The following is a 13,122-nucleotide window of genomic DNA, read 5'->3' on the forward strand; positions in this document are numbered from 1 at the left end:
TCATCAAGGAGTTTACAAAAAATAAATGCTGGAGAGGGTGTGGGGAAAAGCGAACACTCTTGCACTATGGTGGGAATGGAAATTAATACAGACACTATGGAAGACGGTATGGAGATTCCTTAAAAAACTAGGAATAAAACCACCATATGGCCCAGCAATCCCACTCCTAGGCTTACACCCTGAGGAAAACCAAAACTGAAAAAGTCACATGTATCCCACAGTTCATTAAAGCACCATTTATAATAGCTAGAACATGGAAGCAACGTAGATGTCCACTGACAGATGAATGGATAAAGAAGTGGTGGTACGTATATACGATGGAATATTACTCAGCCATAAAAAGGAATGCATCTGAGTCAGTCCTGAGGTGGATGAACCTAGAACCTATTATACAGAGTGAAGTCAGAAAGAGAAAGATAAATATCATATTCTAATGCGCATATACAGAATCTAGAAAAATGGTACTGAAGAATTTACTTACAGGGCAGCAATGGAGAAACAGACATAGAGAACAGACTTATGGACATGGGGAGAGGGGAAGAGAGGGTGAGATGTATGGAAAGAGTAACATGGAAACTTACATTGCCACATGTAAAATAGATAGACAATAGGAATTTGGTGTATGGCTAAGGAAGCTCAAACAGGGGCTCTGTATCAACCTAGAGGGGTGGAATGGGAAGAGAGATGGGAGGGAAGTTCTAAAGGGAGGTGATATATGTATACCTATGGCTGATTCATACTGAGGTTTGACAGAAAACAACAGAATTCTGTAAAGCAATTATCCTTCAATTAAAAAAAAAATAAAAAAGAAATCAGAAAGACCTAGGTTTGAGTTCTAGCTTTGCCACTTAACAGATCAGTCACTTTAGTCAAGTCCAAACCTAACATTCCTCAACTGCAAAATGGGATAATGATAGAACCCAACTTTTCGGGTTGTTGTAAGAAGCAAAGAAAAAAATGAGAGTAAAGAGTTGGCCCAGTGCTTGGTACACATAACTGCGTAAAAGCATTGGCTGTGCAGTCACTGGATGGGTCACTTATGAAGCCTCAGTCTTCTCTGTTGCAAAATGGACATACTAAGAACCACCATGCAGGGTTATCTTGGGGTTAGACACCCAATGGTGGTAGTGGTTTAATTGCGAAGTCGTGTCTGACTCTTGCGACCCTGTGGACTGTAGCCTCCCAGGCTCCTCCGTCCATGGGATTCTCCAGGCAAAAATACTGGAGTGGGTTGCCATTTCCTTCTCCAGGGGATCTTCCCGACCCAGGGATTGAAGCCGTGTCTCCTGCACTGCAGGCAGATTCTTTACCAAGTGAGCTCTGAGCAAAGCCCTAGATACCTAATAGTTAAGCAATACATTGTGTTTATTAATGTTATTTTGATAATCTTATAGCATGCCATCTCCCACCAGGCTCTCTGATCCTACTCTCCTTCAGTAAATTTTTTGAGAAGGCCTCCTCAATTTCCTTATCTACATCAAATTCCCCCATATGCTCTACCTCGAGCTGTAGCACTTATACAGCTGCTATTTTATCTTAACTTGTGTGGAATTTTTGCTAAGTTTCCTCTATATTACAGAGAATCTCTCTCACTATCTGTTCTCTCCTGCTTCTGTAGTCATTGAACCCTGATTATGGATAGATATAATATCATCCAGAAAAAGGACCACGTTTCCCAGACTCCCTTGCAGTAAGGTGGGAGCCATGTGACCAAGTTCTGGACAACAGGATGTGAGCCGAAGGAAAATATTCCGCTTCTACACTACAGTCTGAAAGCTGAGGGGCATGCTCACCTTTTCCCCTGTTCCACGGACTAAAATGCAGACAGAGGGGTGGTGCGCCCTCTTGGACAATGTAAATAAAGGCATCTTAGGAACAGCAAAGCAACAAGCCTCATCTCTAATACAGTGGAGTCACATCCAGGTGTTACATGAGAGAGAAATAACTTTCTATCTTGTTTATGCCATTTTAGTTTTAGGCCTTTATTACGGCAGTAAACCTATCCTAACTTATTATCCTCCATTACACGATAAACTCTACGAAAGCAGAAATCATGCCTCTTTGGGCTAACCATTGTATTCTCAACGCCTAGCCACACACACAGTACAGAGTGAAAGGATTTTGGTAAATTAATAAAGTGGAGTTTTGGACTTTGGAGCTGTACAGAATAAATGTAATAATTCTGAGGTAATAAAAATACTCATTCCCTTAAGTTCTCTTTTCCAAGTTAAATTTAAAATAAAATTTATAATCTATAAAAGTTTTGAATCACTATATCGTACACCTGAAACTAACATAATACTGTAACTTAACTATAACAATTTTTAAAGTTTTTAATTTATTTAAATATTTAAATTGTAAAATCCAGATGTTAAAATAAATGATTATTTGAGTGATGCTACCTTATTAACAGTTTTATAAAACACTTTAAGCACCAGAATTCACTCCATTTGGCAGAAGCTGCTTACTGAAATTGTCAGTTAAGTTAGTGAATCAAAGGGCATTATCTATTATCACTAGTTATGATTAGCCAGTTACTTATTAACAATCTGTTGTAACAGTTAATCTAACTTATATACCTCCTCACAGAGACTCTAAAGGAAAAGTACTTATTGGATTATAAGCTTGTTTCAAACTAACCAATAAATGAAATTAATTTCAATATAATCATTTACAAGATCATATAAGTAAAATAATCCTAATAAATTTTCTACCAACACAGTAAATGTGTTAAATAAAAATGCTGTATAATTTTAAATTCAGATTTCTACAACTTTTTCCAACTTTTGCTGATGTAAAAGATTAGTGGTTCAAGACTAATTTGTGTAAGATTGTAAAGACTGAAAAGGAAAAAAAGGTAAGTTAAATACCTACATGTTCTTTGCCATATCAATGTTTATTAATCATTATTAAAAATAGGATTTGCACTAGTATTGATTTCTTTAGGAATAAACTTCTAGTTTATAATACAATGAAGTACTTCTTTTTTAACCGTATTAAAGTGTTTGTGGAAAAAAAAAAAAAAAATCTCAATCTTAACTCCTTGTTTGCCAGAGACCACTTAATAAATCCTTCCTTAGGTAGTAAAGTATATATCATACATCAGAAGAGAGTCAGTGTTTATCGATTATTTAAAATGTAATTAAGGTTAAAAATTAAACATAACAACTATAATGAAATAAAACATTTAAATTTATTTTTACGAGTCCAAAGGCTACCTTAAGAAAAACATAACTTTTTTGCTATTTTTTGGGAAGGTTAGGGGAACTTATGTGTACTTTTTTTGCTTCAAAGCCAGGAGAAAGCTAACATGATTTTTTTTTTAAACAGCGTTTGCATATCTTTTTCAAATAAACTTATAATAAAACATGTAGACATCGATCATAATCAGCAGATATTCTTAATCAAAAACATTTTAATTTGGATGTATTTCTAACATTATGAGTCATCTACAGTTAACATCTAAAACAAAAAATAGTTAATGTTAATACCTACTGAGGCCAAATAATAGTCAATATAGTATACCTTAACCAAAACAATCTTAAAAGATTTTATAAATGAACCTAACAGAGCTTGGTTGCACAAGCCCATATTCCTTTTATTACTAACTTCCTAGCTGACATTGCTAAATCAAAAATAAACACTAGAACTACACTTTTTCTCTTTGTTAAAAATAATGATAATTATGTTTCTAGACCAGGTTTTGCCAGTAACTAGTTGTTGGACCTGGAACTGGAATTAAGTCTCTCTAGGCTTGAGCGTCCTCACTTATGATGATGTAAGAATAGTTCCCAACATTTCTGTCAGCTCAAAAATTCTCACACTATTTTTATCCGAATTTTTTTGAATTTTATCTCAGAACTCAATTTTTACTGTAAAAATTACTTTCATTTGATATTCATAATCAACTGTAATGTAAAAGGATATATAAGAAACAGAAAATTCCCAAACTGCCACTTTTCTCAATTTTTCTTAATTGGATACAGTAATATGAAATATACAAACATAAACTGAAACGTCCTCCTTTTCAGAGGTTTACTCAGAGGAGTGCTATTAGGAAATGAAAATCAAAAGTAAAAGCAGGAGAAACACTGAACCTGTATGTTACACGGGCTGGATTCATTTAATTCTTTTAATGACTGAATGACGGAAAGATATACAAGTAGATATAAGGAGAAGAACCTGAATCTGAAAGTTACCTCAATGAGTAATGCAACCATCTTTTTCCCATCAGCTCCTGGATTGGCAAGTTTGTTAAATTCCAAATCAAAATAAAGCTTGCACACAGCATTTTCAGGGATGACTTCATAGCAGTGTAAGAGATTTCTTCTGAATTGAATAATTTAAGATTGTTAGGCTTATATCTCATTCTTTTTAAATCACAGAAGCTGCTCTTGTATCTCAAAATAGCATATTAACTGTGATTTAATGACATATAACTATGACATTGTGAAGGCAAGATAAAATGAACAACTGCTGACCCCAAGTTTATGGATCACAGTATCAAGAGTTTCCATCAAACAAGACATAGTAATCACATTCTGTAACACTACTTAACGAAAATACAGTCTAACTTCATACTGTTATTTATTCACAGATGATTTTGATATCAGACATTACTTTTACATTTGCTTTTGATATTACCATGAAGCAAATTTTGTTTGAGAAGACAATTTTCTCAAACTGGGATCCCAGGATCATGTATACTTGGGAGTCCCTGAATTTTTAATGAAAATTTTTAACTTTCACATTTTCATTAAGAATATTTTAAAAACTGCTTACACACATTCTGAATCATCTGACTTGGAGGAGCTTTCAATGCTCACATATGCAATTTCATTCTCACTGGTATGAGAATGAAATACCTCACCAAAAGGGTTTGACTTTAAGAAGGGAAAGGTAAAACAGAAGCAGCAATAAAAATAATGTGCCCACTCTCCTCTCAGAGTCTGGCCCTGGCTCTGGCCTTAAATGTTAAGAATGCTCAGGGGAGAAAAAGGTATGAAGTTAGCCAGGGGAAGATATATATACAGATTTATCTATTTGCAGAGATCTCTACAACAGATGCCAGAAATGGAAAAAATTGACAGAATTCATGGCTCTGTCCAGGTGATAGAAAACTGAAAGGCATCCATAAATGAAAATTAACTAAAAATAAAGGTGTCATTTGAGTAATTTGAAAAAAGATGACCTTAATATGGGTTATTAAGAACAGATGCTGAATTGATTGATAAACTGCTTAATGATATCATATGCAAATAAAACATTTATACCAGTTTGAACAAAAACGTGACGGGGGAATTGCATGATCACATGGCACAGGAATTCAAACACACACAATTTTTCTCCTCTAGCACCTGCTGAGAGTCAGTGTTGCGTATGACAAGGTAACTTCAGAATTTAATTATAATAGGAAAGGAGTAACGCACTGGTGACTGAGAACTATGAAAGCCCAGGCAGCCTGATTTAACTTCACAAGCATTTCCAGATGAAGGAAATGTACCTTCGACATGCTGTCTTTTAAAAGCTACTTACCGGGATTTATAGTAAAACCAAAGTTGAGCATAGGTTGTTACGAGGTAAATACGCTGTCCATCACCCACTTTGCATTCCAAAGCAAATACATGAACTTCCTTTATAAAATCAAAACTATCAAAAATTAGTAAAAGTGCAAATTCAAAATCAACTATAGCTATTAAATGTTCATATAGAATTTTACCATTCAAATTTTCAAAAACTTAAACATTTGTATTATTAAAAATAAGAAAATTAATCACTAAATCAATGCCAGTCAAAATCTAGTTGTTTTTACTTATATTTATTCACTCAGGTAATACATGTTTAAGGTGCAAACAATTAGAACATCCAGACTAAAAAGAAAATAAATAAATATTTTGTAATCATTTGACTTCCTGCTGTAATTTTACTAATTTACGTAATTTTTAAAACTACCTGAACACTATTCTAATTTGGGCTAAACCTAAATAAATTCCCTAGAACATACAAAAACACATGGGAACCACTTAAAAAATATATTTGCATGTTAATCTCAAAAGCTTAAGGAAAGTTTTAAAATGCTTAACTTTAACAAGTTACTAGGGAAAGAAGGTCCTCCTCCTTAAAAACTTTTAGCATTATTTTTATAGATGATCAATGAGTGGAATCACAATATATTTCATTTATGCTGGATACATGAATCTTTTCATTATATTTCTTTATATTCCGAACAGGGCCCAAGAAGCAAACGATGCGCAATACACAGCTGCCTGTTTATTTCTGAGTACCATCCCCTTTGTCAGGCCAGCATGCAGCAAGCACGTCTTCCTCCCACTTTCCTAATGTGTTGGAAATGATGAGAAATCCACTCTACTACTCCAAAACACAGAGGGGACAGAAGAAAGGGAAACATGGGTACTCTGGTAGCATGATTTAAGCTCCAGGGATTATCAATGCTAAGCTATGACATCTGAGACACTGTCATTTGCCGCTGTTCAAATTCAAATCTCTGATCCCTAATTTCATCCTTAAAATCCCACACACCACTCACTCTCTTTGCTGATATTTCTGTGGGTATTATTTTAGTTTTACTCTTAAACGCATACTATTATTTTTCAGTCCACGAACAGTCATTTTTCCTCTAAGCATAGCTTCATTTCCATGTCACTACAAATTTTTTAAACTATTTGGCACCAGATACGTCACCCTTTTTCATTATTCATATAAAGTAAATGGTTAATGACTCACAGGGATATTTTTCCTAAACAGTATAAAAAGACTGCAATTAAATTCTTCTGGTAAAATATGTGGCCTGAAATGAAGACAGACAACAGAGTCTTTTTAGAAATCTTAAGTTATAGTGGCCCTAAATAAAAGGATGAGTACAATTACCTGTTTACAGCTTTTAACAAAATTAAAAGCCTGAGTTTGCCGATGAAACAGTTTCCAAATGGAAGGTGGTTCTTCTGGCTTGGACAACCTCGGTCTGTACACCGCGGACAACGGTTTCCTCTCATAATGGGATGCTCGTTCCTCAATCTGCTTCAGTGTTGCTTCCCATTTTCTCTTCATTGGATCAGGAGTATGGGACGACTAAATCCTGTCCCGTGTACGACTTCTGTCAATTACAACTAAAACAAAACAAAACAAGGACATCAGTTTCCGTCTTCAAAACTTCAAAACTCATTTCTGCTTATTTCTCTGTCTGCTTCCACAGCGTGTTTTGCATGAAGTTTTAATGCGAAACAAGGACAGGAGGACTGAGTATCAGAAATCTTTAGATCCTGGCTCTTTCATCTGACAGTGCTACAGTTTTGAACCGTTAATGAAGTTCGTGGGCTTCCCTGCTGGCTCAGATGGCAAAGAATCCACCTGCAATCCAGGAGACCTGAAGTTCCCTAAACTGTAATCAGCTGCAAAAAGAGAAGCAACATGATCTCTAGGTAGTTATCTTGAGGACACATGCAATATGAAAATGTTTTGCAAATTACAATACTTCATGTAAATATGTGGGGTGTGGTGTTTGTTTTTTTTTTTTTTTCGCATCCCTATGCATTACTATAACCATTTTTTTACATCAAGTGCCATCTACCTGGCCCAGATGGTGGGTGGTATTCCTGTGCTATTATTTCCTACTGCAGAATTCATTTCTAAGGCACCACTGTACAATTCTTAGCTCCCTTTTCCTTTTTGGCCCACTGTTCTTCTTTTCTCCTCAAACAGCTATTAGTGGGGAGGATAACCCAGTGTATGAATGAGAAATTACAATATTGGCTAGTTTTGGTTTGGGATGTATGGTAATCATAAGCATGGTTTTAGAAAAGACCCCATGGACTTTAGCCCACCAGGCTCCTCTGTTCATGGAATTCTCCAGGCAAGAATACTGAAGTTGGGAGACTCCTTCTCCAGGGGATATTCCCGACCCAGGGTTCGAACCCCAGTCTCCTACACTTCAGGCAGATTCTTTACCATCTGAGCCACCAGGGAAGCCCCAAATCAATCTTCATCTCTGTTAATTTAATAACTGTATTTTCATGATTAGTAAATTGAAATGACTGCATTTTAACCCTTTTATTAATGACATATGTTTTTGTTTGAATACAAAGCTTCCATGTTAGCCATACCAAGGTAAGGGAGCCCAGCAATACTTTGCCAATTTGGGATGGATTATGGTTTACTTACACAGGAAAAAGGATTTTTAGAGGAGGGGAAAAGCTGCTAGTGTGAAGAAAAAAATAGGGACAAATTCTCTGGCATTCCTCCCATCAAGGGCTGCCAGCTAAGACCACTCCCGTATAGACTCTGGCCTTGGCCTTGTGACTGGTTTCAGCCAAGGTCACATCGACAAATGTGAAGCAAGTAGAGCTTTAATAAGTGACTTTGCATGGGATTTGGTGATCCTGGAGTCCTGCTCTGAGAACCTCACGCTATAGCTCAAGCCTCACATTAGAGTTTTTTCCTGGTACCAAGGTACCCCAGCTATTAGCCAGTACCACTAACTATCAGATATGGGAGTTAAGCCATCTTAAACCATCACCTGAACTCAATGCTCGAGTAAGCCTAAGTGAGTTCAGGTGAGAGATCCAAAGAACTGCCCCAAAAATTGTTTTTAAACCCAGCAAGCTTTGGCCTAGTTTTTACCAAAAAATAGAAATAACTAATAGTTTCCTTCTTCACTAGTTTCAACTAGGTTGTAATTTATGCATGCAGAAAACAGATATATTTGTTTCTCTTAAGTGACACACTATCATATACTAAAGCATTTGAAGGCAAAATCCCCATGTTCCTTTGACAACACATATCTAGGACTTTGTTTATTATGTTAATAAACATACTCTTGAATGCTAGCAGAAAATTTTACAACAACGTAAACTCACAAGCAAATGACATATTTTCTGGAAGGAAAAACACAATCACCCTAGAAGATTGAGAGGGTGGGAATAATATGACATTATCAGGAAAAAAAAATGCATGTTATCCACAGATTTCAAATTTGACTCAGACTAAGAAATTTCATTCTCTGAGTTAGATTCAATCCACATGAAAATTACAAACCAAGAAACAGAAATAAAATTCCATCAACATAAATTTCATAACACATATGCCTAGGAAAGGAATACAATTTCATTGAAGAGATGGGGCAATTTTTAATACAACTGTGTTAATTTTTCAATGTAAGTGCTGCTGCTCCTTACTGCTAGATAGATTCTGAGTATTATTTTAATCTGCTTCACACATGGATAAAAGTCTCCTCCATTTCAACAGCTAGGAGACCACTAGTCTCCTAGCTGAGAACTGACTTTATGAAACTAACCTTTAATAACGTCCACCAATTACATAATGAAGAAAATAAACTACAGAATCCAATCAGATGTAAACTGACTAGTGTCTAACAAATAACTGGCTAGAAGTAACCACGTCGATGTTCACACTTAACAGTATCAGGAAAAATTTTTTCTGGTTTTGTAAAAATGACCACAGAAGTATATATGAAAGTCAGGGTCACAACAGAAAACCAATTTAACACTTACTAGACTGAGGAAACCATACATGTCAACAGAAAAAGAGAGAGAGACGTTCAAAATACGTCATGCCCTCTTGTTCTTTGCACAGTTTTAAAATTGTAGCAGCTGGGTTGAAAGACAACTGGAGCTTAGAACATTCAAGCAGCAGGGGTGAATGACGAAAGCAGAGGAAGTGGAGAACAGAAACGCATCTGGCATTCTGGTTTTGGACTGTCATATTCCTTATCCCTACACCCTGGGAGAATATATCACCAAGTTAGAAATGCTTTTCACTCCTGTTGGGAAAGTATTATTATTGTATATATATAATTAAACATGAAAACCCCTTTTCACATAGGGACCATAACTATTTTTGTAACCATTTCCAAGCCCCAAAGAAAAATATTTGTTGTATTTTAAAACAGCAGGCTTAAGAGGTCTTTTATTTCCTAGGTTTGCACAGAAAAGATTGTTTAACCATTCTGCATACCGATTTTATAACTAAAGGTAGTCAGGCTGGAAAAAGGCTGGCTGAGTATTTTTAGAGTAACTGTAGTGAGAGAGAGGGCAGTGAGAACAGGGGTGTAGAGATAACTCAGAAAGCCAACCTAAGTAGCCTTGGTTTCCCTAGGATTATGGCTAGACTTGCTCATCTGTTGATACTTTACCACCTGGACAGTTGGTACGTGCTTCATGATTACTGGCTTCCATGCTAGTGGTAAGGAATCTGCCTGCATTGCAGAAGAGGGTTGGATCCCTGGGTTGGGAAGATACACTGAAGAAGGGCATGACAATGCACTCCAGTATTCTTGCCTGGAAAATCCATGGACAGAGGAGCCTGGTAGGCTAGCCTGTGGGACCGCAGAGAGTCAGACCTGACTGAGCGCGCGCGCGCACACACACACACACCAGAAGAGCTGAAGCCTGACTCCCAAGGTTCTCTCCAGCCCAGTTCTCCTAGTTTCTTTTTTGTCTAATCGCAGTTCAGTTCAGTTCAGTCGCTCAGTCGTGTCCGACTCTTTGCGACCCCATGAATTGCAGCACGCCAGGCCTCCCTGTCCATCACCAACTCCCGGAGTTCACTCAGACTCACGTCCATCGAGTCAGTGATGCCATCCAGCCATCTCATCCTCGGTCGTCCCCTTCTCCTCCTGCCCCCAATCCCTCCCAGCATCAGAGTCTTTTCCAAAGAGTCAACTCTTCGCATGAGGTGGCCAAAGTACTGGAGCTTCAGCTTTAGCATCATTCCTTCCAAAGAAATCCCAGGGCTGATCTCCTTCAGAATCAATTTCTATTCCCCACAACAACTTCTCCCTCTGTCCTGAGAATAGTTTCAACAGTATTTTGTGTTTTCTGATATATATGTTCAAGTTCTAATATTTGGCAATGTTTTCTTAATATCATTCCTTTTAGGGCCTCTTGTAATACATTTATACTATTTCTCCCACTGCTAAAGTATTCATAATAATGTGACTAAAACTTCATTTACAGTAATTCAGTTTATTTCCCAGATGAAATATACTCTTTACATAATTAAGTATACTAATTGACTTTTTCTTTTTTTTCCCCCTTCCTTCAATCATTTTGTCTATGCTTGAACAGAGTAACTCAAATTTAAATTTCCCAAAAGTCTCCTGTAAGGAAGAAAACATTCAGTGATTCAGAAAATCAGAATTTTTCTGATTCCTTCACCCTTCTACCCTGCTCACAGGATTTCCCAACCAACCAGCCTAATTCTGCCAGACTAACCACCCTTAAAACCATTTTCAGTAGCCAAGACACGGAAGTAACCTGAATGTCCATCAACAGAGGAATGGACAAAGACATGTGGTATACATATACAATGGAATATTATTCAGCCATAAAAAAGAGTGAAATAATGCCATTTACAGCATCAGGGATGAATCTAGAGATTATCAAACTAAACGAAGTCAGACACAGAAAGACAAATATCCTACCATATCACTCATATGTGGAATCTTAAGTATTTTTAAAAAATGACACAAACGAACTTATTTACAAAACAGACAGATATTGCAAACAAGGTTATGGTTCAGTTCAGTCGCTCAGTTGTGTCCAGCTCTTTGGGACCCCATGAATCGCAGCACACCGGGCCTCCTTGTCCATCACCAACTCCCGGAGTTTACTCAAACTCATGTCCATCGAGTCGGTGATGCCATCCAGCCATCTCAAAGGGGAAATGTGGCGGGAGTGGGAGGAATAAATCAGGAGCTTGGGATTAACACATATTCACTATACAGATGACAGATAACCAACAAGGACCTTCTGAGTAGCACAGGGAACTCTATTCAATATTCTGTGACAACTTATATGAGAAAAAAAATCTGAAAAAGAATGATACATGCATAACTGAATCACTCTTGCTGTACACCTGAAATTATCACTGTAACTCAACTATACTCCAATAAAAAAATTTTTTAAGGACTATTTACATAACTTTTCCACAATTAATCACTCATTAATGATTCAGAGCATCACTAAATGCACACTCAAGTTTACCTCAGTAAGTCCAAACTCTTCAAAATCTGGCCCTAAACCACTGCCCATTTGATGTCTTATTATTCAGCCTTCTCACCAAATGAACCATAATGACCACTGCCTGCAAGACCTGGCCCACTCCTGCACATTTTCCCTCAGCTGGAGTGCCGCCCACCTTCCCCCAAAGTCTTTCCCCTGGAGGCCCAGATCAAGTTCCGACACCTGGGAGACACCTTTATAAAAAGAAATCTCAAAACTGAGAAGACATTGCCAGCTGTTTTCCTCTAAAGTTTCTCTAAGTAAATTAGTGTAATTTACACAAAAGCCCCTCCTACTGCTTTAACTGGAGCATCATTTGATAAGCAAGTTTAGCATAGGAAGCGACCTGAGCCTCTTTATAGGGTGATGGGACTGGTTTTAAAAAGCTAGCCCACTAGTTATCTCTTACAAATAACTGCATGCCAACCACTGTTCACGTTGGGAGTAGGTCCTAGTCTTCAGTTTTATGCAGCAACAAAGGGACTGCCAAACACTGGTCTTCTCTCAATTTGGGAGGCATACAGGCTTTATTCCTAGGATCTGAGTTGCATAACCCTTACCAAGAGCAAACCAACCTTTTTAACCTTTTAAAGCCCAGGTGCAAACTGTTATTCCTACCTCCAGGGGTTGTTGAAAAGACATTACCACAATGTTAGAGCACAGATAAGCACTGAAGGCATGGTAGCCATAACACAGAACGAAGTAAATAATACCTGGTGGCTCAGATGAGAAAGAATCCGCCTGCAATGAGGGAGACCTGGGTTCGATCCGTGACTCGGGAAGATCCCCTGGAGGAGAGCATGGCAACCCGCTCCAGTATTCCCACCTGGAGAATCCCGTGGACAGAAGAGCCTGGCGGGCTAGTAGGGGAAGGGGCAGTGAGAATGGGCGGGAAGAGACGGTTTGCCCTCCGGAAGGCCCGCTGGTAACGTCTTGCTCTCTACCCAGGGGTCCGGCCTCCGTTTACCACCAAAACTTTCGCGGGGGGCGGAACCCGTGGCTCCTCTGCGGCTGGCTGGACACGAGCTCTGCCTCCGGGGGCGGGACGGAATCCTCAAACCGAGCGCGGGAACTGGGCAGGAGC

At 37.9% G+C, this 13,122-nt stretch overlaps 1 protein-coding gene across 3 annotated transcripts in view; it reads right to left on the reverse strand.

Annotated features, from left to right (window-relative positions):
• Positions 1–12,875, reverse strand: part of PRIMPOL (primase and DNA directed polymerase) — a 50,658-nt gene extending 37,783 nt beyond the window's left edge. For 2 of the 3 annotated variants that reach the window (XM_068971898.1, XM_068971899.1), the window contains exons 1-4: positions 12,752–12,875; positions 6,889–7,127; positions 5,536–5,633; positions 4,200–4,329 (exon numbers count right to left, since the gene is read on the reverse strand). In XM_068971898.1, the coding sequence (XP_068827999.1) occupies positions 4,200–4,329; positions 5,536–5,633; positions 6,889–7,068 (408 nt within the window). In that variant the 5' untranslated portion in view covers positions 7,069–7,127; positions 12,752–12,875. Of the gene's footprint in view, positions 1–4,199; positions 4,330–5,535; positions 5,634–6,744; positions 6,800–6,888; positions 7,128–12,751 lie in introns of those variants that run through there. The other variant, XM_068971897.1, reaches the window with a different exon arrangement.
• Between the last annotated feature and the right edge of the window lie 247 nt (positions 12,876–13,122).

The sequence above is a fragment of the Capricornis sumatraensis genome, chromosome 4 (genome assembly GCF_032405125.1).
Source record: "Capricornis sumatraensis isolate serow.1 chromosome 4, serow.2, whole genome shotgun sequence".
In the NCBI taxonomy this organism is placed as follows: Eukaryota; Metazoa; Chordata; class Mammalia; order Artiodactyla; family Bovidae; genus Capricornis; species Capricornis sumatraensis.